The sequence below is a fragment of the Ictalurus furcatus genome, chromosome 23, assembly GCF_023375685.1.
Source record: "Ictalurus furcatus strain D&B chromosome 23, Billie_1.0, whole genome shotgun sequence".
Classification (NCBI taxonomy): Eukaryota; Metazoa; Chordata; class Actinopteri; order Siluriformes; family Ictaluridae; genus Ictalurus; species Ictalurus furcatus.
In genome coordinates, this window is record NC_071277.1 from 9,430,001 (window position 1) to 9,457,802 (window position 27,802).

The window sequence follows — 27,802 nt, forward strand, 5'->3', positions numbered from 1 at the left end:
CAAAGGTCATCATCAATTATCCTAATTTGACAGGTGTATGTCAAAGGTTAATCCTAATGATTGACAGATGTTGGTTAAAGTTTAATGATCAAAAGGGGGAAACTCAGTTTGGTTCTGGGAGGTTGCTTGACCTAAACCTGTCAATCATTATGACTGACCTTTGACCTAGACCTGTCAAATTAAGTTTGATGAGTTGTACAGGGTATATTTTATATATATATATATATATATATATATATATATATATATAATATCAATCATTTTTAGGACAAACCTGGTGTCAATGAAAGTCTTGTTCTGGTTCATAAAAATGTACTTTATTTTTTTGTATTTTATGAAAGAAATCATTACAGAACTCTTCTATAGTTTCAGGTTTAATGTGTCTTAAATTGAAACTGAACCTGGAATGAGAGATATTGTATTTGTATTTGTTTTATTACATTCAAATCTTATTGAATTGAAGTGCAGAAACTGAGCTGAGGAACACTCTGAGTAGAAGATTCCCGCTTGGCCCAAGTCTGAACTCGGATTAGCGGTGCGTCTCGGCCTCCTGCTACGTAATCTGGCCGGGATTAAGCGCAGGATTTAGCAGAGTTTTGTGTTTAGAACTTCACTGATCTTTTCATCTTTTCAGTTCTGCTCTCCATGACTGTGACCAGAACATCTCACCTCACAGCAGCCCGAAATGAAGCGCAGTTACTGTTACCTCACCACAGCTGATTATTTTCCTCTAACAGCATGTCCCCGAGTGTTTTATTCCTCTTAAACCACAGCGACTCACCAACAATTACAATACAATTTAATAAAACAAAAAAACTAAAGAGAAAATGCAGCTCGGAAAACTTAATGTTACAGCTTTACCTCTGTCTGTTACAAAGCACTGACACTGGAGACTCCTTCCGTTAATGTTATATAAAAAAAGCTCCTTTTCTTTTAATCCAAAGTACGAGTCACGGTGAACGAAACGTTACTATAGAAACGATAACATTACATATACCTGCGCTACTGTCAGAGTACTGTTATAAAAAACTAATCAACAACTGACGACCAATCAGAGCCCAGAACTCAGCAGCTCTGTGGTGTGACTGAGGGTTCGGTGAATAGTTATGGGCTTGTACCTTCTTCTTTCGCACAGAGAAACACTTACTTGCAATTGTAAGTGTTTACAGTGTGTAAAAGATGCCTACCCTGCTGCTGCAAAACCTGTGGATCTTGAAGATGTAATGAGTCACAGTGGGGAAACATCAGGAGTAGAGAAAGCTGAAATGGCAAAAGAAGTGGATTCAGAGTACATGGTGCAGCCTGATGGAGACCGGTGGGATCCACCTGTTCTTGTGAGTCATTTGTTGCCTGAGCAGCAGGAGGAGGTAAGGAAGTTGCTGAAGGAGGAATGTTGTCTGCTTTCTCCAGAAATGATGAAGACGCTGGGTGTATCCCATCGCTGGAGTTGAAAATCAGACTGAAAGACACGACACCGGCGAGGCGAACATACATATCGGTACCGAAACCACTTCATAAAGAAGTCAGAGTATGTAGAAGATCTCTTGAACCGTGGCTGGATTACAAAATCAGGCTCTGCATATTCATGGCCCATCGTATGTGTGGGAGAAAGGTGCGATTGTGCTGTGACTATCGTGAACTGAACCAGAACTCCTCCACAGCAACGCATCCCAAGAAGGGCTGGGATCGGTGCTATATCAAAGACAGGAAGGCAAGCTCCGGGTCAATGCTTACGGATCCAGAACTTTATCTGCCGCAGAAAGGAACGACCATCTGCATTCAGGAAAGCTTGAGTTCTTGGCCATGAAGTGGGCCATATGTGAACACGTCAGAGGTAAATTCACCTCTACTATACTCCTTCATTTGTCGTCTACACAGATAACAATCCTTTAACATATGTGCTCACGACAGCTAGAATAAATGCCACTACATATCGCTGATTTTATTTTCACTATTACGTATTGTCCAGGGGAAACCAATGCTGATGCAGATGGTTTGTCGCATATGCCATTGGGGATGGAAGAGTATATGCAAGAAGAGTACTGAACTTATAAGAAGAGTACTGAACTTTGACAGGAGAGTGCTAAGGGAAGCCCAGGAACAGGACCCAGTGATCAGCACTGTGTTGAACTGCATAAGAACAAACCAGAGATTGGAGTGGACATGATGGCTGTGCGGTGCTGATGCGGGAGAGGAAAAGGTTGTTCATGGAACCTTATCACAGCTGGTGCTGCCCAGGAAGTTCCACGGCTTGGCCTTCAAAGATCATGTCTTATGAGTATGTCGTTGTCTCAAATCACAACGACCCAACAAGCCAAACCGAGCACCACTCACCAATATTGAAAAGGAAAAAAAACACACCCCTTTGAACTGGATTCAGTTGACTTTCTTCATCTGTAGCGATGCAAAGGCGGGTCTGAATCTCAAGTCAGCTAAGAGAGCAGCTCAAAAGATCTTTGGGGATTTTGTTTTGAAATTTGGTTTCCCCACAAGATTGCACCATGACCAGGGGAAGGAGTTTGAAAAGCAGTTGTTCCAGAACGACACCCTACCACTGGCAGGGGAACGGTCAGGTGGAGCGAGGTAATCGGATGCTCTTGTCCATGTTGCGGAATCTGACTGACAGGGAAAAGATGGATTGGAAGAACTCCCTGGCTCAAGTAGTTCACACATATAACTGCACAAGGTTAGGGTTAGGGTTAATGAGGCAACAGGATTTGCTCCTTACTTCCTGCTGTTTGGACGTCATCCGAGGCTCCCTATCGATATCATGTTCAACCTCAGCCTCAGAGACCATTCTGGTCTTCTCCTGTTGTAGCTCATCCACCTCAAGGTTCGATGTTTTGTGCATGCTGAGATGCTTTTCTGCTCACCACGGTTGTAAAGAGTGATTATACGAGTTACTATATGTCCTTCCTGGCAGCTCGAACCAATCTGGTCTTATCAACACGACGTTTCCATCCACAGAACTGTTTTTCACATCAGACTGCTATGTGTGGAAAATCCCAGGAGATCAGCAGTTTCTGAAATACTCAAACCAGCCACATCTGACACCAACAACCACACCACGTCACATGTTAGAGATCAGACTTTATCCCCATTCTGATGTCTAATGTGAACTCAAGCCCTTGACCTATATCTGCATGATTTTATGCACTGCGCCGCTGCCACATGATTGGCTGATTAGATAAGCGCACAAATGAGCAGGTGTTCCTATTAACGTGGACGGTGAGTGTATTTTTCACCAAATGCAGAGAAATTTTACCAACACAAAAACAATTACTCCTATCTCCTTTCCAATTAATATAAGATGTGATGTGTGAAAGAAAATATTCTAAATATGTAATATGTTCAAGCTTTTAAAATGTTTTACGTTTTCTTTTTCAAATAAAAGACGGCTAAACTAAACAAAATCGGATTTCTACTCCGCTCTGCTGAACTGCAAACAGCTCGATCTCTTCCCGCTTTCCTCCCACCTGCCACTTCAGTGTGTTTCTAACAAGCACCGAGCTGCTGCTGGCCCACTTCTGTTCACACACACACAGACACACACACAGCGCTCCCACGGGACGCCATGTTCAATCCCATCATGCCTCTCCTGTATCCAGTGCTCATACACTCGGAGTGTGTTCCAGGCCTGCAGGATGGTGGAGGAACAGTGAAGGTTCCTCGTGTACTGATGCATTACGGTGTGTGAGACACGATCTCCGAGAAGTGTTCGCCTTGTTTTAAAAACTACGACCGTGTTTAGGATGTTGTTATGGTTACTATAGCAACAGCTTGTTCATAGTGACTTGTGCAGTGAACACTCAGGCAAACAGATTTTCTTTGAAAACAAAACAAAAAAAAAACATTTGAAGTTAAATGTAGTTAAACTACAGATGGATAAAGAGTACGGCGTGTTGTTCTTTATTAAATAAAAATTGTAATTGTTGGTACATTGCTGCGGTGTAAGAGGAATAAAACACTTCAGGACATGCAGTTAGAGGAAAATAATCATCTTCTAACAATAATTAATGACAAAATAAAAACATAGTCTTGCTCGCGGACTGAGATTTAGGGTCTTTTAGATGATCCTGCTGGTTTGATCATTTTAGACAGACTGCGATAATACAGTAAACACACACACACACACACACACACACACACACACACACACTCTGACCTGCTGTACGATGGTAGTAAGTTCGAGACACAGCTGGATCACGTTGTTCCTCGTCACTGAATAATCTGTTACTGCAGCAAAAGGGGACCTGAAAAAGAAGTAGCACCTGGAATTAACCATTAGATCATTCTTAAGCTCGGACCTCCTGGATGGATAATGTGTGTGTGTGTGTGTGTGTGTGTGTGTGTGTGTGAGTGTGTGCGTGTGTGTGTATTAAACAGGTAAGTGTGCAGTACAAACTCTAAACTACTGCTCATTATTTTCTTCTTAATACCTAGAATTTATCAGGGATCCCTATAAGTAGAACCCTTTAATGAGGTCAAAAACCACTTCATTATGCAACAAATCCTTAAAGAACCCCATTTTACTCAAACTGTATTCATTAACTATGTACATGTGTGTGGTACAAGTTCAGTTCCTAATTGTTATTCTTGGTCAAGGTAGCAGCAGTAGTAGTAGTAGTAGTAGTAGAACCTTTTTTTTTTAGAACCCTTCATTTATAAAAGAAACCGTAAATAACACTTTTATTTGTGAAGAGTTTATGCATTATCTGGATGCGATACAAACCCCAGATTAATGCTGATCAGTTTCTTCTTGATAGACAGAATGACAGGGTTCTGAACAGGACCATATTAAGAAAGCGAAGAACCCGTAAGTATTCAATGAACCCGTGATTAACCACTTTGAATGTATTAACTAATCAACTCCTTCATTATTAACTTTTTTAAAAATATTTCAGGTCAGGGTTCCAAGTAGAACCCATTCAGGAACATCAGAACCCTTAATTACCCGGAAAAAAACCCAAAACCCTCTCACGGAACCCTTTTATAAATCAGAGTGTGCAGTAACTGGGTTACTGTGCTGGACAAACGTCATCCATTTCTTCTTAACGCCTAGAATCTGTCAGGAGTCTAACAGAGAACCCGAGAGACCTGGGTTCTCTCACTTTTTTGCATAAATTTCATCGTGTGGTCCAGACGCGAGCAGGACTCGTTAATAATAAACTCCTCACATATTTACAGACATGATTTTATTCATTTCTGCTCAAAACTATATTATTTCCAACATAAGTGACATAATTCGTGGTTTATGCCATGTGTTTATGTTTATTTACTTCCACGAGTAAGTGTTTAAAATGGTTACAAAGGCCCTGTGGAGACTAAATACGGCAAGACGTTTGATACACAAAATATGGCCAAGAACCCAAAAATATTTCCCAAAATATTTCCTCTGGTCTCTGAGGTTAAGGTCAGGGTTAGTTTTGTGCGTAGACGTAGCCGTTTTTAGCTACAGTAATGCATGGTTTAGATTTAAAACAACAACAAATGATCGTATTGCAAGAGTTTGTGTGTGTATGTGAGGTTGAAAGAAAAAAGAAAAAAAGGAAATTTTAAGACCTTTAAGGAGGAAATCCTCACAGCATTAGCATAGTGATTTGCATAGTGAAGTAATGGATCAGGGTATCATTATTTAGCATCGCATTACAGATTTTAACAACCAGTGAACGACTGAGGGACACAAATGTAAATAAAATACAAACAAAAATGTTTTTATGATTTGCTACTAAAATAAAAGTGAGCATTTAAGCTAGGCTAAGCCTGAGCTAGGGCCTACATGAACAGTCCTTTAGCCTTAGTCTGTCTAAACGTGATCATACGGCTTTTATTTAAATGTTAAAGTTTCAGTTTTATAATAATAAGCCCGTATTTTTCAGTATGAGAATTGTGTAATATATATCAGCTACTCTAATTGAGAATATACAGTAGTGCAGCCGTATTGAGCTAACTCTAGCTAACTAGCTATAGCTAAATTTTTACACTGTCTTTAGCTCGCTAAGGTTATCAAGTTCACTTTGTCATAATAAAATTAGCAGCAATTAAACGCACCATATGCTAGCCGTACATATATAGTAGTCTATCAGGAAGCTAAACATGTTCCGGATAACAAGACAGAAAATTAAAAAAGGTGCTAGAAAAGTAATAGGAAGAATAGTAAGTTCACCTTTCTTTCGTTGTTAGCTTACCCCAAGGAATAAAGAAGTACTAGGGGGTAAAAATGGTAACGCTTTCTGTGAAAGTCATTCATAATGTGTCGTACTACTAAATAATTACTAACAGTGGACTCTACTGAGGTTATTAATAGTTAGACCAGTAAACAATGAAACTACAACTGAGTTGTTCTGCTAATCACACTGCTTATAATCTATAATGTATGTTCATTTGTAATGCATTTTTATGAATAATTATAACAACGTGTATAATGCATGTTATGAACCTGTTCGTGGTTCGTTATATACGGTGGATATGGAAGGATCTTCATAGAACGTGTTACCATAAGCATTCTAATAATAAAAACAATCACACTATGAAAAATTATTAAAACGTGTCAATACCTGACCTAGCATACCACTTAGCATATAGCATATGTTACAGCAATTAGCAACTAGACTTAAGGTGTCATGTCATATCGAGGTCACTTTGGAACTAGGTTGAGATGTATGGCCAAGAACAAGACCACATCAAGACTAAATGGGACCAAGATTACGGTACAGTGGTCTCGAGATGAGGTGTATATTTGTGGTCGTGAGCCTGGTTCATCTCTACTGACGTCTTTGGTGCTGAACTTGTCCTCCAGACCCAGTTTCCCGTCTTCCCGCAGGTGCTTGAAAAAAAAAAAGTGGGTCGTTTGTATTGAGGTTGTGCTCTATATATGCATGAACATTGACTTTTTTTTCCTGTTCAACTCCTGCACATCTTTAAATATTCCAACCTGCAGGGCTGAAGAGCTTACGAACGCTCCAGAGACCTCTTCTTCTTCTGAACTCACACGTCATGCGAGCGTTAAATCCACGTCACATAAAACGTGCATGCAGATCAGTGGGAATGCGAGCAGAGACAGGAACGAGTCAGAACACATTCTTCCATCTTCACATTAAAGACGAATCCAAGCTTTCACGTTCACGTCACGTTTCACGGAATGGTGAATCTCTTCACTTTCATTTCTTTAAACTGCTTACGGATAAACAGAGCAGGTATGAAAGGCGCGGAGGATGGAATAAAACACGTTTAAGCCTCTTGCAGCTGAGCGAGAAAGACAATAACGAGCGCAGCACGCTAGATAAGCCGAGACGGAATTCCGAACACGGTTGAAATGAACGCAAAATGATTTTCCCGCTCGCCGTGAAGGAAAATAAAGTCAGCTACTTTGAGTATCTGCACTTTTCCCAATGTCACAGCGCCGCGTGTATAAAAACGCCAAAGGCTCCTCCGTCCAAAGAGAGTCTGACAGCCTGCCGAGGTGATGGACAGACGCTGGCATTTCAAGGTTCCTCTAAATGTGACCTGAAGCTGCGATCAGGGAAAAAATCAGGAGACTGAAACTGAAAAGGTGACACAACAACAGAGACGCTGGGGGAAAAAAAACACTTTACTAAGAGGATGAGCCGCTGCAAATTGTCTAATAAAACACAGAGTGAGCTGAACAGCTGATGAAAGGAGTGATGAAGAAGGAATAAGAAGCCGGACGGAAATCAAACCCGGAAACCGTCCTCAAACATGAACGATTAAACATCAACGAGATAAACTCAGAAACACTCATTCTACTCGCACTTTCCGTGAAGGAAAAGCTACAATGGGCCTTTATAACACCTTCATAGGCACTGCATAGATCGCTTATAAAGCACTGCTGTAGCACTTATACGAGGCGTGAGTCATAAACGTTATAAAACAAGCATATTGTGTCTTGTGTGTTTTGTCGACTTGACATCAAAATTGTTCGACAGTCTCAGCTGAGACTGAGACCTTTCGTAATAAGCATTAATAACTGTTTATGTGCATTGTCGTTAAAGGCTTACGTAGGCGTCATGTATCTTTATGAACACTGTAATTAAATATTTTTAAAAAGTGTTTATAGGAGTGTTTATTTTCTTACTCGAGTAAGGAACTTGGCTCAGAATTTAGTTGATGGGGAACTACACAGAGCCTTTATATCACGTTCATAAGCATTTTGTAGAGCTTTCACTAGGAATCCAAGTAAAGTGTGCGAAAGTTCGGTTACATAAAGCCAGCGTTAGTTAGCATGCTAATAACTCTGATACTGTAATACAAACCTGTTGCAGGTTTTCTGTTGCGTTTGTGTTGTGGGAATAAGCAGCCGAACACATGTGAAGTGTATAAGTCTATAAATGAAAGATTTTAATCTTTTTTAGATTAATTATAAAATAACATGTTACTGTCAGTATTTTTTTCAAAATGTAGTGAGAAATTTAAAACGCATCATTTGAAATAAAGGAAGTAAAAAGCCAAAAGTCTTAAATGACAGACAATAAAAATAAAAATAAAAAAGACTGAAGAAAAGTACAGATCCTAATCAGATCCTAAATCCTGCCTAAATTTTATTTCGGAAATGAAGAACCCTTGAACACCTTGAACTACGCTGTTCACCAGCACACATGACATCACTGTCACAAACTGTTATCCTGCAGAAGCCCAGGAGGAACCATGCAGCTCCAGATCATGAATTCCTGGCATGGAAATGTTCAGGAACTGAGGGATATGCAGTAAAAGGTTCTAAAGCCATTAAACACAGTGCCAGAACCAGAGTGTTCCAGGAGTCATAACTTCTCCAGCAGAGCTCCAATTAGTTAATGAGCGCTAGCATCAGAGCCCACTGCCCACGCACCCATCATGCTCTGATGAAGATTGAGAGACACAGCGAGAGCCCGAGTGGTTCCGATGCTGTAGCCAGGAGCCAAAAGCCATCTCACAAACGCCCACATGGCCAACGATGGACATCAGCCCAATTAATTCTGATTACCGGATCACAGACGTTTACCCCATGTATCAGTGCCATAACTCTAATGTGGTGCTCGTTTGGGTTGTTTTTGGAAACGGTTGCTATTTGCGTTGTACGTAGGTGTAGCAGAGCAACACGAGGCATGAATGTTTTTAAATCCAGAGGAATTCCTGAGAATTTTAACTTACCACCATATTTTCCTGACTTTAAAAGTCCTGTCACATTTATTACAACTCAGTTTTGTGACTGTTTACTACGCAGGTCTGTGCAGCTCGTTAACATCACACTCTTCAATTCTGGATGGATTCTGATTGGTCAGAAGGTGTTGGTGATGATGGAAGGAATAACACACGATTGGCCGTGTTATTATAGGAAAATAATCCATGCCAGAGTGGTGCGATATGGCCTGACTTGAAGAGATGTATGTTTATTTAATATTTATGGAAGGAGTCTCCAGTGTCAGAGCATTTTTAACAGTCAGAAGTAAAGCTGTAGCTTCATGTTTTAAAAAGTATTACACGTTATTCTTTAATAAATGAGAAGTTGTTCGTATTGGCAAAGTGCTGTAGTATAAAAGGAATAAAAGAGTTAGGGACGTGCTGTTATAGGAAAATAAACAACTTCTGGGTTTAAATAAACAACAACAACATAGTGGTTTATTCCTTACCTAACAGATAAGAACAAAGAAACCGATTGTGACGCGTAAATCAGATCGCTGACATGTCATCGCACGCCAAATAAAACGACTTACACGTCAGACTCTGCTAAATATATCAACCTCACGGACGCAAAGTGTTAGAGGACAAACATCCTGAGTCCTGGAGCTTAAGGAAAAATCACGTGACACAACTGAAAAACGTGACATTTGTAAAAATGTAAATATTACTCCACTAAACTGCGTTCAGGTTTTAAAGAGAACGAAAGCAATCGATTTGACTGGATATCACCTAACTTCTTAACAATGTGTTCGTTCTAACTCCACCCCTTTTTACAGTTCCTCTTCAACAGGTTACCTCATGCACCAACGGTCCAGAACATACCCAGAATATATCTGCCACATTCACATGCCAGCACCGTCAATATGCAAACGGACCTCTCTCTCTCTCTCTCTCTCTCTCTCTCTCTCTGTCTCTCTCTCTCTCTCCTAAATTTTCCCTTTCACTGTCTTCTTCTCCATCTAGGGGACAGACAGAAGCTCAATTGAGAACAAGGGAAGCTGACGAGCTTAATTAGGCCACCATTAACAAGAGGATCCAAGCTCCTCCCCCATCCCATCGTCCACCCCCACCCGTGACCCTGTTTCTTGGTTATACCCTGGCACTGGTTCACGACACATAACAAACCAAGAGATCAGGACTCAAAGATCTCATCATGCATATAATATCCAGAATCTGGTGAGAGTCCGCTGACATTTAGCGCAGTAGTGGTCATCATCACGAGTCAACCGGAGGGCTGGGACTACCGCTCAGCATCTGGACGCAAATTTAGTGCACTATGCTTACAGTAAGTTTCACCCAGGGCAAGGTTTTGAGAGAAGAAGCCAGGGTCAGGTCAGAGAGAGGAAAGCATGGCCAGGTCAGGGTATATATTTCTACAGTAACTCATCTGACACCTTTTGGTCGATTTCATAGACGGCGAGGGCTTTTCACTTCACACCTCCTGAGAGACTTTCTGCTTTGGCCTTTCTCCTTATCCTCACCGCTTAGTAATCTACTGCAGTGCCTTCCATTCTCATGCTAGATGATCTATCCGAAGGTGGAACTTCAGTGAAAGAGACTTCTGTGGATGAAGAGACGATTTCAGGGTAAATTTTTAGGATTGTAACTAGATTTTAGCTAGATTTTCAGCTGCTGAGGGGAGGGGGGGTTCTAATACAGCTGCTGAGGGGAGGGGGGGTCTATTATAGCTGCTGAGGGGAGGGGGGGTTCTAATACAGCTGCTGAGGGGAGGGGGGTCTAATACAGCTGCTGAGGGGGGGGGTTCTAGGTTCTAATACAGCTGCTGAGGGGAGGGGGGGAGGTTCTAATATAGCTGCTGGGGGGGGGGGGGGTTCTAATACAACTGCTGAGGGACTGACGGTAAATTCCACATCTTTTATTCCTCTGACTGCTGTAATCCATCTCTCTATATATTTTTCCTCTCTTGGAAGGTCATGGGATGGAAATACTGGATTTATTTCTTTCAATGTTGGAGTAAATGGTAATGCAGAAAGGATATCTGCTCTGGTCTCCCATCTGCCTGTATAGAAGTTTACCCTGCTATAGTTTATTAAACTCAGAAACGGACGTATCTGCACGAACACTCTCCATTATTGCTGATATATCGAGTAGCATGATCGAAGTGACCTGCAGGTATTAAATGTTTTAGGAAATGTCTTGAATATGGTATTAATAAGTATTAAATTTGAATACCTGCAGATATACTGTGTCCATCACAGAGTGTTTAATCTGTTTGCGTGAATATGAATATTAGCATCGCATTAGCTAGGTGCGACCAGGAAACCCATGGCAACCAGAGGAAACTTAAAGATAGGAAGACCTTCTAACCACCGACGTGCAGTGTACCGATTTGGGGTTACAAGAGGTGAGAAAATCAGCTGCGAGAGTGCTAATGAGAGAAGGTGAGAGACACGCTGAGTTATGTAAGTGTTTATTACTCATCATACTGCCTGATTTCTCATTTATGTTATATAACAAGAAAAAAAAAACCTCCTGAGGTGATCACAGAAGTGTTTGCTGAATTTCAATCCATTTTGTGAATAATAATTTCTTCCTGATTTGACGGAATTAAATCCATCACTGTTTCTGTGAGTGTTTCAGAGTTTTCCACATTTCCTAGTCAAGACCAGAACCCACCTGACTTGGAACCAGTGGAACCGGAGAGAAGAAATGGTCACAGAGACGACAGGAAAAGCAACGGCGTTTTAATTTTAGCCGGTTTTACAAGTAATGATGACAAAACATTACAAAACGTGAGAGAAACTCAAATTACAATTTTAATTCCCTTACCCCACCCCAAGTACCATATACGTCCTCTTAATCGTGAGCAGGAAACATTACAGCAGGAACTAATCCAAAACAGATTTTTAAAAAAAATAAATAAACAAACATTTGGGGGGTGTAATGGTTGGACAGTTAAAAAAAAAATATTGAAATACTTAATTCAAACACTTTCACTATGATCACCATGTGTTACTTTAAACATAAAGTAACAAGTAAATAAATAAATAAATAAATAAATCTCCAGCTTTGCGTCAGCTTTGTGTTTCTGTTGCTTTCATTTTCAAACGAGAAGATGTTGTGGACATTTTCCCCCAAACGTCACTGTTCACACCACTGTTTACTGTCTCTGGTGTTTATAAAGTTAATAAAGGGTGGAAAAAGCAATATTAGCATTTAATTTTCTCGTATTTTTGTACTTTCATAGTACATAATGTCTAAAAAAAAAAATTTTTTTACATAAAACCAGTTAACTGGAATTGTTCCTGATGCTATAATTTTACTTTCTGAAAATTTCTTTTAAATAAAAGTCCCATTGTAAAATAAACATAAAAATCGCCCCATATTTCCATGTAAACTAGCCTCAGCTTTGTCTCTTCATCTCATTTGCACATCAATTATAATCTATAATTTATATAATAATTATAACGAGCATTTGTGTCTGTCCATCTGTGTCTTGTCTGGCACCATGCATCCGTGACCTAAAATAACCTTCTCAACTCTAAAACAGTGCTTCTCAAATCACAACAAACTCAATTACTCCGTTAGTGATCCGTTCTGTCCTGCTGAATCAGCCTCTGGTGGAATCCTCATCCAGGTTAATCAGCGAGAATTACAGCCCAATCGATGTTGGCTCATAAGCGAGTCACCTGCGGAGGAGGGGGCGATGCTAATGGAACCGCAACGTCAACGTAGATCGATCTCATTCATCGAGAGTTGAGCTTTTCTACCCAATTAGCTCGTGTTTCCCAACCGCAGTAACGCAGAAGACGATACACACACGACACACTGTTTAGCATTCATGCTAACGCTAACACACCCGATTGGCTCATGAGTACCTGGTTATTAATCATACGTACGTGTTAATTTAACACATGATGAGGAACGCACTCAACAATATGTTTTTTTTTTTATGGATTTAAACAAACGTAATCACAAACCAGAAAAACTGCATGTACATGTTTCCTTATCTGACCTTCATCACAGCGGTTTCTATGGTAACGGTGATGAGATCCAGACCAAATCCCAAACAGTTTCGTAAAAAATGGAAACGCCGTTCTCGTTCTATGTGCCGCGCTACACGGCGACAGGAAGTCGTTTAGGATTCACTTTAGTAGACTCTTCCGCTGAAGTTTTGCTATTTTTACTTTTTTTAAGGAAAAAAACTATATCGTTTCTATAGTAACAGCTCATTCACAGGGACGTGTACGGCGAACGCTCCGCTGATAATAAACAGGTTAAAAACATACGGAATTGGGTTCTGTACGTAGAAACGGAACATTTATGGAAGGAGTCTCCAGTGCCAGCTGTGGGGTTGTGTTTTTTTAGAGAGAGAGAGAGAGAAAAGAGAGGATGGTGAGGGTATGGCTGTTTATAGCTGCTATAACACACACGAGAACAGGAACTCGTTTCCAAGTTCAACGTTCCACAGCGTTAAATGTAAGTATAAATAGATCAACAGGAGGGTGTGTCTTTACTAACAAATTAATCAAATAATCGTGGGTAAACTGCTGTGGTAGAAGAGGAATAAAACACTCAGGGCCGTGCTGCTATAGGAAAATAATCAACAGTAACTCGGATGCGATGCAGGAATACACCTTGAACGAGATGCTAATCCATCGCACAGAAAATTCCATACCCTTCAGGGTTCTACGACTGTCCAGGTCTTGTTTTAGAACCCAAAAACCCTTAATTATCCATCAAATCCTTAAAACTCTTCTAAGACTGTAGCATTTTACTTTAAATCAAATAATGTTTTGTGATTTGTGTTAATACTCAGTCAACCTTGTGTGAGAGAGAGTGTGTGTGTGTGTGTGTGTGTGTTACACAGTCAACCTTCTGTGTGTGTGTGTGTGTGTGAGTGTGTGTGTGTGTGTGTGTGTGTTACACAGTCAATCTTCTGTGTGTGTGTGTGTGTGTGTGTGTGTGAGAGTGTGTGTGTGTGTGTGTGTGTTACACAGTCAGTCTTCTGTGTGTGTATGTGTGTGTGTGTGTGTGTGTAGCTCTTTGCAGCACTCACCTATCCAGCCATGCCAGCAGACTCTTGGCCGCGGCGATCAGGTCCACGACGGACGTCAGGAAGTCATTGGGAAGTTTGCGCGTGGTCCGGCCGTCGTAATGTCCACTGCGTCTGCGGCCCGTGATGAAGTTCTGCAGGTTCTTCGCCGAGGCGTTCAGCTTGTGAGACAGAGTTTTCAGGTTCTCCGTCTCTAGTCCATAATTCTGTGAAGGTTCAGAAACGTCGAGCAGTTAATCAGACGCAGATCCTCACTGCGACGTCACATCCTGTACTGTACACCTCAAACCGTCTAGTATCACGTACGGGCGAGTGCAAAAGTTTGTCACCCTTGCTTAATGTACGATATTATCAGTGTAACCAACATGTAATATAACTCAATAACAAAAACGTATATTATGGCATTAATAACACTTCTTAAACGCCACAGTCCTGGTGTTTTCATTCACATTTCTTGTTTTTATGTGTACTATTTCGTCTTGTTTAATTTTTATACTTTTAGTGTTACTTTTCTTTCACTATTTGTTTGCGTCAGTTTTCATTTCAGCGATTCTGTAATAACAGGTTTTCATTTAAAACAAAAAACATCATTAAAAGAGCAACTGTTCTGAAGATTATCTGCAAAGGAGACATCAGTTATTTATTTATTTATTTATTTATTTTTGTTTATTGTGTTTAGTTACAGAATAGAAGGGCTGGGGGACGCTCGTTAACACTCCTCCAACAGCCAATCAGAAACGGACCCTGATGACGCTGATAGGAAGATTCACACATGCACTGTTCGTAGAAAAAAGATGAGTTTTAGTCTCTAACTGAACGACGAGGTGGGAGTGTGTATTACTCTCTCTCTCTCTCTCTCTCTCTCTCACACACACACACACACACACACACACACATACACACACACTAAAGAGAGCTTGTACAGTGTATTAATTGGCTCTTGAATGTAAACACACAGTCCTCCGGCTTGGATAATAAGGAGAACATGAGGAGAAGCGGCTTTGAAAATTATCACCACATTTCCGTTTCTGTGTCAGACTGCAGTATGCAAGAGGAGATAAAAACACACACACACACACTGAGTCGCTGTAACAAAGAGGACGACAGAGGCGGAGAGAAAGATAAAGAGAGAGAGATAGACACAGACAGAGAGAGAGAGAGAGAGAGAGAGAGAGAGAGAGGCCTGTGGTCTAATGAGAACACGACTGTTTGAAATATCAGCTCGTCATCTGACATGAAACAACCTCAAAATGGATAAAACAGGAAGCAAATCAGATCCATTATCCACAACACAGCAACCAAAACACACATCATCTATCACTCCGGAAGCGTAACACACCCCGCGGAGACGCTTAACCATCAAGCATCAGTCACACACCAGACAAAAACCTGGCGTAAGATGGAACTCTGGACCTGATGCTCATCGTCAATTCCTTTAATTTCATATCTGAACACGTTCGTGACTTCATGAATATTCATGAGTCTGTAATGTTAACAACAGCAAACATCCAGGTCCTGATGTCCTGCGATATCGTGTAACATCAGTATGCAGTTAGCGAACGATTCCTGAAGAATAATGGATGATACCTGCAACGTAAAGAAAATAATACGTGCATGAGGTTTTCACGCACGCTGTATGTTCATCATGACACATCATATCCTACTATTTATCCATTTATAGTTACATTTAGAATAATGGTATGTAGTAAAAGTGAAGGAAGTTCTTGCTACGTTACAGCAGCTATGAACAGTCTTTCCTTCACCAGTCTCTCTTTATTCTCTCTCTCAAAGAAGAAAATGCAGCTTGTCATGTTTGCGAGAAACTCTTGAAAAAAAGGGCTGACACTGGAGACTCCTTCCATAAATGTTACATAAACATATCCTTACAGAAAACTTCACCATAACAACATTTATGGGTTTTTTTTTAAATGGGTTTACATGGAGCGTCTGCTGTACACGTCCCTGTGAATGAGATGAGCTGTTACAATAGTAACAATAACGTATTAATATAAAGCTGCACTACTGTCAGCGCTGCCGTTATAGAAAATGAATCAACACCTTCTGACCAATCACGGTCCGGAATCCACGGTCATGATTTTGGAGTTTAATACCGGCTTCGGTTAAGATTTCCCTCCGTCTGTCCCGTCGTTATGGAAACGGAAACCGTATAAGCGATGCGTTTAATAGAACCGCAGCGTGTAACCGTGGTTATTAAACGTAAGTGTTGATTGCGAATCAGGATCTTTGGCGGCCCACTGAAGCTTTAGTGTCTCCACTGCACTCGTTTCAGCACATCTGTGCAAACGTGCCCATGTTCCTCTCCTCCATCCCTCCATCTCGCTCTCAAAATCCTCCTGCTTCCTTCCAGTCCCTGCCTGAGATCCTCCTCAAAGCCTTGCAGCCATGTGATCATGTTCCTCTGCTGTTAGAGAACATACCGGAACATCTATCAGAGAAATCAAAAACGAACGTGTCCCAGTAGACAGAAATCGCACCGCGGGCAGTTTGAGGAAACAATAAAAACTTAACAGATTGATGCCTTCCTCTTGTAATGAGCATCATATTAAAGAGTCAAAACTGAAACGTTTTCCATCATGGACCTCCTTTTTCTCCTGGAGTTCTGCTGAAATTGAGTGCAAACAATTTTACAAGCTTTCATTTTTTTCTGAAAAATGACTTTATTGCATTTTATCCCCCCAAGTCATTTATAACTCTTTAAAAAAGAACAAACTAAACTGAGGATCTGAAGAACTGAGGAACTGAGGAACTGAAGAACTGTGGAACTGAAGAACTGAAGACTGAGGAAATGAAGAACTGAGGAAATGAGGAACTGAAGAACTGAGGAAATGAGGAACTGAAGAACTGAGGAACTGAAGAACTGAAGACTGAGGAAATGAAGAACTGAGGAAATGAGGAACTGAAGAACTGAGGAAATGAGGAACTGAAGAACTGAGGAACTGAAGAACTGAAGACTGAGGAAATGAAGAACTGAGGAAATGAGGAACTGAGGAAATGAGGAACTGAGGAAATGAAGAACTGAAGAACTGAGGAAATGAAGAACTGAGGAACTGAGGAAATGAAGAACTGAGGAAATGAAGAACTGAAGAACTGAGGAACTGAAGAACTGAGGAAATGAGGAACTGAAAAACTGAGGAACTGAGGAACTGAAGAACTGAGGAAATGAAGAACTGAAGAGCTGAGGAAATGAAGAACTGAAGAACTGAGGAAATGAAGAAATGAGGAACTGAAGAACTGAGGAAATGAGGAACTGAGGAACTGAAGAACTGAGGAACTGAAGAACTGAGGAAATGAAGAACTGAAGAGCTGAGGAAATGAAGAAATGAGGAACTGAAGAACTGAGGAAATGAGGAACTGAGGAACTGAAGAACTGAGGAACTGAAGAACTGAGGAAATGAAGAAATGAGGAAATGAAGAACTGAGGAAATGAGGAACTGAAGAACTGAGGAACTGAAGAACTGAGGAAATGAAGAACTGAGGAAATGAGGAACTGAAGAACTGAGGAATTGAAGAACTGAAGAACTGAGGAAATGAAGAACTGAGGAAATGAGGAACTGAGGAAATGAAGAACTGAAGAACTGAGGAAATTAAGAACTGAGGAACTGAGGAAATGAAGAACTGAGGAAATAAAGAACTGAAGAACTGAGGAAATGAAGAACTGAGGAAATGAAGAACTGAAGAACTGAGGAACTGAAGAACTGAGGAAATGAGGAACTGAAGAGTTGAGGAACTGAAGAACTGAGGAACTGAGGAACTGAAGAACTGAGGAAATGAAGAACTGAAGAGCTGAGGAAATGAAGAACTGAAGAACTGAGGAACTGAGGAACTGAAGAACTGAGGAAATGAGGAAATGAGGAACTGAGGAACTGAAGAACTGAGGAACTGAAGAACTGAGGAAGTGAAGAAATGAGGAACTGAAGAACTGAGGAACTGAAGAACTGAGCAAATGAAGAACTGAGTTAATGAGGAAATGAAGAACTGAGGAACTGAAGAACTGAGGAACTGAAGAACTGAGGAAATGAGGAACTGAAGAACTGAGGAAATGAGGAACTGAGGAACTGAAGAACTGAGGAAATGAGGACCTGAAGAACTGAGGAACTGAGGAAATGAGGAACTGAGGAACTGAAAAACTGAGGAACTGAGGAACTGAAGAACTGAGGAAATGAGGAACTGAGGAAATGTGGAACTGAAGAACTGAAGAACTGAGGAAATGAGGAACTGAGGAAATGTGGAACTGAAGAACTGAGGAAATGAAGAACTGAGGAACTGAGGAAATGAAGAACTGAAGAACTGAAGAAATGTGGAACTGAAGAACTGAGGAAATGAAGAACTGAGGAAATGAGGAACTGAAGAACTGAGGAACTGAAGAACTGAAGAACTGAGGAACTGAAGAACTGAAGAACTGAGGAAATGAAGAACTGAGGAAATGAAGAACTGAAGAACTGAGGAAATGAAGAACTGAGGAAATGAAGAACTGAAGAACTGAGGAACTGAAGAACTGAGGAAATGAGGAACTGAAGAACTGAGGAAATGAGGAAATGAAGAACTGAGGAACTGAGGAACTGAAGAACTGAGGAAATGAAGAACTAAGGAAATGAGGAAATGAAGAACTGAGGAAATGAAGAACTGAAGAACTGAGGAAATGAAGAACTGAGGAAATGAAGAACTGAGTAAATGAAGAACTGAAGAACTGAGGAAATGAAGAACTGAGGAAATGAGGAACTGAAGAACTGAGGAACTGAAGAACTGAAGAACTGAGGAACTGAAGAACTGAAGAACTGAGGAAATGAAGAACTGAGGAAATGAAGAACTGAAGAACTGAGGAAATGAAGAACTGAGGAAATGAAGAACTGAAGAACTGAGGAACTGAAGAACTGAGGAAATGAGGAACTGAAGAACTGAGGAAATGAGGAAATGAAGAACTGAGGAACTGAGGAACTGAAGAACTGAGGAAATGAAGAACTGAGGAAATGAGGAAATGAAGAACTGAGGAAATGAAGAACTGAAGAACTGAGGAAATGAAGAACTGAGGAAATGAAGAACTGAAGAACTGAGGAAATGAAGAACTGAGGAAATGAGGAACTGAAGAACTGAGGAATTGAAGAACTGAAGAACTGAGGAACTGAAGAACTGAGGAACTGAAGAACTGAGGAAATGAAGAACTGAAGAACTGAGGAAATGAAGAACTGAAGAACTGAGGAAATGAAGAAATGAGGAACTGAAGAACTGAGGAAATGAGGAACTGAAGAACTGAGGAACTGAAGAACTGAGGAACTGAGGAAATGAAGAACTGAGGAAATGAAGAACTGAAGAACTGAGGAAATGAAGAACTGAGGAAATGAAGAACTGAAGAACTGAGGAAATGAAGAAATGAGGAACTGAAGAACTGAGGAAATGAGGAACTGAAGAACTGAGGAACTGAGGAACTGAAGAACTGAGGAAATGAGGAACTGAAGAACTGAGGAACCGAGGAACTGAAGAACTGAGCAAATGAGGAACTGAAGAACTGAGGAAATGAGGAAATGAGGAACTGAAGAACTGAAGAACTGAGGAACTGAAGAACTGAGGAAGTGAAGAAATGAGGAAATGAAGAACTGTGGAAATGAGAAACTGAAGAACTGAGGAAATGAAGAACTGAGGAAATGAGGAACTGAGGAAATGAGGAACTGAGGAAATGAAGAACTGAGGAAATGAGGAACTGAAGAACTGAGGAAATGAGGAACTGAAGAACTGAGGAACTGAAGAACTGAGGAAATGAGGAACTGAAGAACTGAGGAAATGAAGAACTGAGGAAATGAGGAAATGAGGCACTGAGGAACTGAAGAACTGAGGAAATGAGGAACTGAGGAAATGTGGAACTGAAGAACTGAGGAAATGAAGAACTAAGGAACTGAGGAAATGAAGAACTGAGGAACTGAGGAAATGAAGAACTGAGGAAATGAAGAACTAAGGAACTGAGGAAATGAAGAACTGAGGAACTGAGGAACTGAGGAAATGAAGAACTGAGGAACTGAGGAAATGAAGAACTGAGGAACGATTGCTCATCACTTCAGGAACATCACTGAGGTACCTAGTTGGTCCTTAAATTATTACACTTACACAATTTTAATAATAATGTTATGATAATAATGTATAATGTTATATATAATAATGTTATAATAATAATGTATAATGTTATATATATAATAATGTTATATTCTGGCAGGTTCTGATAGGTGCTATTCAAAATTCCTGAATCTATGAATAATCATAAGTATGCAAATAAATAATCATAAGTAGTAGTAAGCTATAAAATATTATTTTCTCACTGATTTATTTAACAGCAGATAAATCTGTAGGAACATTACATTACCACGACGACCATCATCTATTCATCACTATCCATCCATCCATCTTCTACCGCTTACTCCTTTTCAGGGTCACGGGGAACCTGGAGTCTATCCCAGGGAGCATGGGGCACAAGGTGGGGTACACCCTGGACAGGGTGCCAGTCCATCGCAGGGCACAATCACATACACACTCACACACCCATTCATACACTATGGACACTTTGGACATGCCAATCAACCTACCATGCATGTCTTTGGACTGGGGGAGGAAACGGGAGTACCTGGAGGAAAGCATGGGGAGAATATGCAAACTCCGCACACACAGAGCCACGGGAATCGAGCCCACAACCCTGGAGGTGTGAGGCGAACGTGCTAACCGCTAAGCCACCGTGCACCCTCACATGTTCTCATCCGGTAGTAATTTGCATAAAAGATGTGATTGGTTTAAGTCTTTTTTTATGACATCACAAACCGAGCTCCTCCGTAGCCCCGCCCCCGAATCAGTTTCACACTGCACATCTCTGGGTTTTATTTTTGCAGCTAAGGAAACCGAAGCGATGGAACGTTCCAGTATTTCAGGGCTGTGAACGCGTGCGGAATTAGAGGACAGTGAAAGTCATGAACACGGTTCTTTACTAGTTCTTCATTTTTCTGTGTCACACAGTCTCGAATCTCCACATCACACCTCATCAATCAAAGAACCTCAACTCTCTAACTGTACCATTTCTGCTTGTCCTTTTGAGGAAATCCTTTAAGAAATGTTCTATATAGAACCCTACGGCAGTGTTTCCCGATTAGAACCAGTAGAAAGTGAAGCTGAGAACCCTTAATTATCCACAACTGATTTTTATTTACAAGTGTGTGTGTATTAAATGCGTAAAGGTGTGCACTACAAACCCCAAATTATTATTCATTCTGTTTTTACCCAGCGCTGACACTGGAGACTCCTTCCTTAAATATTACTAAACATCGGCTTACAGAAAACTCAGCGTTTTGACAATTAAACGCTTTGGTCCATCCGTTTATGGGGAATGTCTGCGGTACAAATCCCTACGAATGAGCCGTTATTATAGAAACCATAACGTATTAGAATTGTTAGATTAATCAACACCATGTGACCAATCAGAATCCAGAATAATGGTTTAAGTACATTTGGAGTACTAGTAATAGTATGGTTATTAAACTTATTTCTCAGTATACTGAACATTATATTGTTTATTCCTGTATGTGCAGATTTTAATCCAGTATTCAAAGCAAAATTTAAATATGTATATATATTTTTATTTTATTTGTAAAACTCCAAAACAGACTTTTTACTCTTTATCTTTTAACGGCACAATAAAAAACAGGTCAACTAATTCATGAAATTAAGCATGGCATAAAAGACTAAACAAATCTTTTTTTTGTTTGTTTGTTTTTAAATAGCAATAAAAGCTTATCTCAGGAGTTATTTTTGTCCCAATTTAGTGCAAACTGCATGGGCGCTATATAAAGTTATTCATATATATATATAAAGTATCATAAAGTTTTTTTGTGTCTTCGGTTCCTCACTACTTGTACGGGGGTTCGGATAAAAACAACTTGCTGGATGAATAAATGTAAACGTTTTTGTCGTGTGCCGTTTTAGTGACTTTGGTATTTAATAGCGTGTAACAAGTTGCTAATTTGCTGCTAACTGTGATTAGCCTACAGTTGCTGTGTCTGCAGAAATGTAAGGGGGGGGGGGGCGAGTGTAGAGTTCCTACCAGAGCACACAGCAGGTCCACCGCTTCGAGGATCAGCTCCTGGTGGCCGATGCGTGACACGCCCAGATCCTCCAGCTCCTGATGGGTGATGCGGAGCAGCTGATCACCTCCCACTTTCTCTCGCTCAAAGTTCTTAATGTACTGCTGCAGACAGTCATCCAGTCCTGTGGGAAAATATATATATAAATATATAAATATATAATAAATCCATTATTGTTGTTAAAAAGATTTTCTGTTACAAGTCGTAAAAGCGTTGTCCTTTCAGAGACGGAATTACTTTTTACCGTGTTGTTTCAACGAGTATAATTTTTTTATTTACGAAAGAAAGAAAGACATCATAATTTTTATCTGTTTATAGTTACATTTAATGCAAAGAAGCAGAAACTCTGTCCTGAAGATGTCGAAAAACTTACAGCTTTACCCCTGACACTGGAGACTCCTTCCATAAATAAGAAGCTAAATAAACATCTCCTTACTGTGTGAATGAGCCGTTACTATAGAAACGATAACGTACTATATTAGAATCGGTGCATTAATATAAACCTGCGCTAGTGTCAGAGCTGCTGTTATAGAAAATTAATCAACACCTTCTGACCAATCACAATCCAGAATTCAGATGAGACCGAGGCTTCATGGCCCACCGTGGTCTTATTTGTTTGTTGTGACTCAGCACGTTCTTACTACAGAGAAAACGACCTTTATTTATTATCTTATCTTTAACACACACACTTTTCACACACTCTACAAAAGAGATTTTAATAAGCGAGTGGAGCGTGACCAGATTAAACTCATTAAACACCCAGACGTTGTTGTTGTTGTTGTTGTTGTTGTTGTTGTTGTTTATAATGTTTCTAAATGTTTAACAAAAAGAGTTCAGTGATACGGGAGAAAAAATCAGGCGATTTATTTGTTAGTTATTATAAAGTTAAATCTAGAACCAAATCAGATATAAAAGGGTGTATGTAAATATATATTTAAATGTAAAAATGTATAGAACATTGTGTCTACTTCTTTTATACTATACTATTTATTTGTTTGCATACTTAATTATGCAGAAAAAACAACAATGAACTACTGAACATTTTTGATTACTAATTTATTATGTAGTTCCTTCATTTATCTAATGATACATTTACTACTTTATTTATTTATTTATTTATGTACATAATTAATTGCTGACTATTTGTTTTTGTTTGTTTATTTATTTGTTTGTTTCAGGCCTTTTTTTTACTTAAAAATAAATAGTTAAAACTTTAAAAGGGTTTTCAGAATAGATGTACAAATATTACTGTTATATAAATGAAGTTGAGAGTTTGAGGTTTTTGTGCCATACAGGGAAGTTTTCTACACAAAATTGAAGAGCAATTTAAAAAAAAACAAAAAAACAAAAAAACAAAACAATTTTAAACAAAAAACCAAACAGGATTTACAAAAATTCAGGTGTTTAATGTTAATGTAGTGAGCAGAACTTCAGCCAGGTCTCAGCTACACACTCCTCGGGAAGTTTTAATGTGTTTAACTTCCTGTCAGATCTTCGTAATCTCATCAGAAAGCTTTTAAAGAAACTTAAACCTTCAAGGTCACGACCTTATCGCTGCTCTGAGACCGGGTTCCTGCTGCTTCCGTTATAGAGCTATAGCTGAGAAAGTGGGCACTGTCCCCAGATCAGCCCAAAACAGAACGTTTATGTACACCATGTCGAAATTACCAGATATAAATACCAGTTTCTGACTCGTAAAAAGTGTTCACGTCCTCGTAGAACTCGGAATTACAACTGGTAATCTAGGATTTTCGGAGAGCTCCGACTTGTACCACATGACCACTGCAGCGCCGTGCAGTAACATTCAAAATGGCGGTGGCTTAATCAGTGAAATGTAGTTATGTAGCTATCTCGTAATATTTCTGTGTAATAATTCATATAATTGATTATTATTAATGTTGTAATAATGCAAGGTTAATCTGAAAATAGATGTAAGACGTAACATACAGTTTAATGTAGCTAACCCTAACTCTAATGTAGCTAACCCTATCCCTAACCCTAATGTAGCTAACCCTAACCCCAACCTAGCTAACCCTAACCCTAATATAGCTAACCCTAAAACCAATGTAGCTAGCCCTAACCCTAATATAGCTAACTCTAACCCCAATGTAGCTAACCCTAACCCTAATATAGCTAACCCTAAAACCAATGTAGCTAACCCTAACCCTAATGTAGCTAACCCTAAACCTAATATAGCTAACCCTAACTCTACTGTAGCTAACCCTAACCCTACTGTAGCTAATCCTAACCCTAATGTAGCTAACCCTAACCCTAATGTAGCTAACCCTAACCCCAATGGAGAGCGGAGAGTGGACAGTGGGGCATGGGGCGTGGAGCATACACTCTGAGCTCATACACTGATTTACCTTAAACCCAATAAGAACTGTTACAGTTACAGCACACTGCAGAAAAGTGCTCCATACGCACACACACACACACACACACACATCAGATTAATAAACACACTGTTGCTCATGGCCGAGAACGCCACAGGATGAAAACGTTCTAGATCCGAGGAATGTCAGAAATCAGAGCAGGGAGGGGCGCGGGGTCCAAATGTGGTTCTGCGGTTTTGTAAAAAACATCAGTCACTGGACCACAAGTGTGTGGGACAGAAATACACACACACACGCACACACACACACACACACACACACACACACACACACACACACACACTGGCAGACGCCATTTGTCAGCAGCCTGTGGCATTCCTGTCAGTCTGTTTAATGCCTTCATATCTCCACCCCACCATATCGCCACGGCAACTGTTCATCCAGCATAAGGCAAGTCTCAGACGCCTGTGTGTGTGTGAGTGTGTGTGTGCGTGTGTGTGTGTGTGTGACTGTGTGTGTGTGTGTGTGTGTGTGATTATTATCAGAACTCATCACTAAGGTCTAATCTACAGACACAGAGTACTCGTGTGAACTTAAGTTTGACTAGAGCCTAGAAAAATCTATCTGTCAGTCGGTCTGTCTGTCTATCTATCTAACTATCCATATGTCTGTCTGTCTGTCCATCTGTCTATCTAACTATCCATCTGTCTGTCTGTCTATCTTTTCATCTGTCTGTCTGTCTATCTAACTATCCATATGTCTGTCTAACTAGTTATCTGTCTGTAAGTCTATCTAACAATCCATCTGTCTGTCTGTCTATCTTTTCATCTGTCCATCTGTCTATCTAACTATCCATCTGTCTGTCTGTCTATCTTTTCATCTGTCCATCTGTCTATCTAACTATCATTCTGTCTGTCTAACTATTTATCTGTCTGTAAGTCTATCTAACAATCTATATATCTGTCTGTCTATATTTTCATCTGTCTGTCTGTCTTTCTAACTATCCATCTGTCTGTCGGTCTGTCTGTCTTTTCATCTGTCTGTCTAACTATTTATCTGTCTGTCTATTTCTCTATCTAATTATCCATCTGTCTGTTTATCTGTCTATCTAACTGTTCATCTCTCTGTCTGTCTGTCTATCTAACTATCCATCTGTCTGTCTAACTATTTATCTGTCTGTCTGTCTGTCTATCTAACTATCCATCTGTCTATCCATCTGTCTGTCTGTCTGTCTATATAACAATCCATCTGTCTGTCTGTCTATCTCTCTATCTAACTATCCATCTATCTGTCTATTTAAATGTCTGCTGGTCTGTCTGTCTATCTATCTATCTGTCTGTCTGTGGAACCTGTGGAAATAAAAGAGCACACTCTAGAAGGCTTCATCAGTTGTCTCTCTGTAGGATAGCTGAAAGGTTCTATGTAGAACTCTACAACAAAGTGTTTCCTTCAGAAAGGTTTCCTAGCAGAACCTTGTCTGGAAGCAAAGATCCTTAAATATCCACTGAACCCTTGAAGAACCCTTAAAGAACCTCTAATATTCTACCAAGTACTATGCTAGCTAAATGTGAAACTCCTGACAGGTTCTAGATAATAAAGGAGAAACTAAAGAGCAATCATTTGGAGTGTGTACTGCACACTTACTCAGTTACTACACAAACAAAAGGGTTCTTTGGATAATTACCTTCCAAAACAAGGGTTCTACCTCTCGTACCTCCATTAAACCGATGCACATTAAACAACACTTGGCTTTGGGACACATCTCAGTTATGATAGTGGTGTTGTGATGATGTTCTCCTGCTGAGGTTTAATTCGATGTTTTGTCTAACACGGCAGATGATTTATGGTGATTAGAGTCTTTCTGTTTCCGCCGCACGCTTTCACTGTGACTTTCAGAGTGGATTCGGGGAGTTAACGGCGTGGAACCGTGTGTTCATTTGTGGAACCGTGTGTTAATTTGCTGCTAATTGTGGCTCGTAGCTGCATAAACGTGGTCGATGGAGAGAAGAGGGGAGGGGGGAGAATCCCAAGAGGGGAACGACAGAGAGAACGAGAGAGAAATGGTGTGAATCTGAATTATTTATCACAGTCAGGGCATCAGGTTCTAGCATCGAGTAGAACACGGAGCCAATGTAAACAGTATTTATTTCTCTCTCACGCACAAAACGCCTGAGACCAGAACATCCCTCTGCTCATGGCCAAGCATTATCCGATTAATTCCTCTGTGTGGTCTATTATTAATGCAGCTGAGGCATCATTTACCACTCTCTCTCTCTCTCTCTCTCTCTCTCTCTCTCACACACACACACACACACACACACACACACACACACACACACAATGCAGCAGTATTATAAGTAAACACACAGCATTATTTGTGGAGGCAAAGCCAGCTATTCAGAAAACACAAAGCCTGGGATGAAAAGAAAACTAGTCAAATGAACACAGGAAGTTTTTGTTTCTGTAATTTAATTCAAAAAGTAGAATTTTCATATATCCTAGATTCATTACACATAAAGTGAAATATTTCAAGACTTTTTTTTTTTAATCTCGATGATTACAGCTCACGGAAATCAACAATCCAGTATCTCAAAATATCAGAATAAAGAATTTATAATACAGAAATTTCGACCTGAGAAGACTCTAATCAGATATTAACTCCAAACACCTGTGAAGGTTTCCTGAGGCTTTAATCTCTCAGTCTGGTTCAGTACACACACACAATCACGGGGAAGATGAAAGTAAACGTTGCATTTCATTTGGAAATCAAGGCTCCAGAGTCTGGAGGAAGAGTGGAGAGGAACAGAATCCAAGCTGCTTGAAGTCCAGTGTGAAGTTTCCACAGTCAGTGATGATTTGAGGTGTCGTGTCATCTGCTGGTGTTGGTCCACTGTGTTTTCTCAAGTCGAGAGTCGATGCAGCGTCTACCAGGAGATTTTAGAGAACTTCATGCTTCCATCTGCTGACAAGCTTTATGGAGATGCTGATTTCCTTCTCCAGCAGGACTCGGCACCTGCCCACAGTGCCAAAACTACTAGTAACTGGTTTGTGACCATGGTATTACTGTGCTTGACTGTCCAGCCGACTCGCCTGACCTGAACCCCATAGAGAATCTACGAGAGACACCAGACCCAACAATA

The 27,802-nt window shown here is 40.2% G+C and overlaps 1 protein-coding gene across 1 annotated transcript in view; it reads right to left on the reverse strand.

The window, feature by feature from the left end:
• Nucleotides 1-27,802, reverse strand: part of cnksr2a (connector enhancer of kinase suppressor of Ras 2a) — a 74,736-nt gene that overhangs the window by 37,152 nt on the left and 9,782 nt on the right. The window contains exons 2-4 of the mRNA XM_053611434.1: nucleotides 22,287-22,450; nucleotides 14,198-14,400; nucleotides 4,166-4,253 (exon numbers count right to left, since the gene is read on the reverse strand). Of these exons, the coding sequence (XP_053467409.1) occupies nucleotides 4,166-4,253; nucleotides 14,198-14,400; nucleotides 22,287-22,450 (455 nt within the window). The remainder of the gene's footprint in view (nucleotides 1-4,165; nucleotides 4,254-14,197; nucleotides 14,401-22,286; nucleotides 22,451-27,802) is intronic.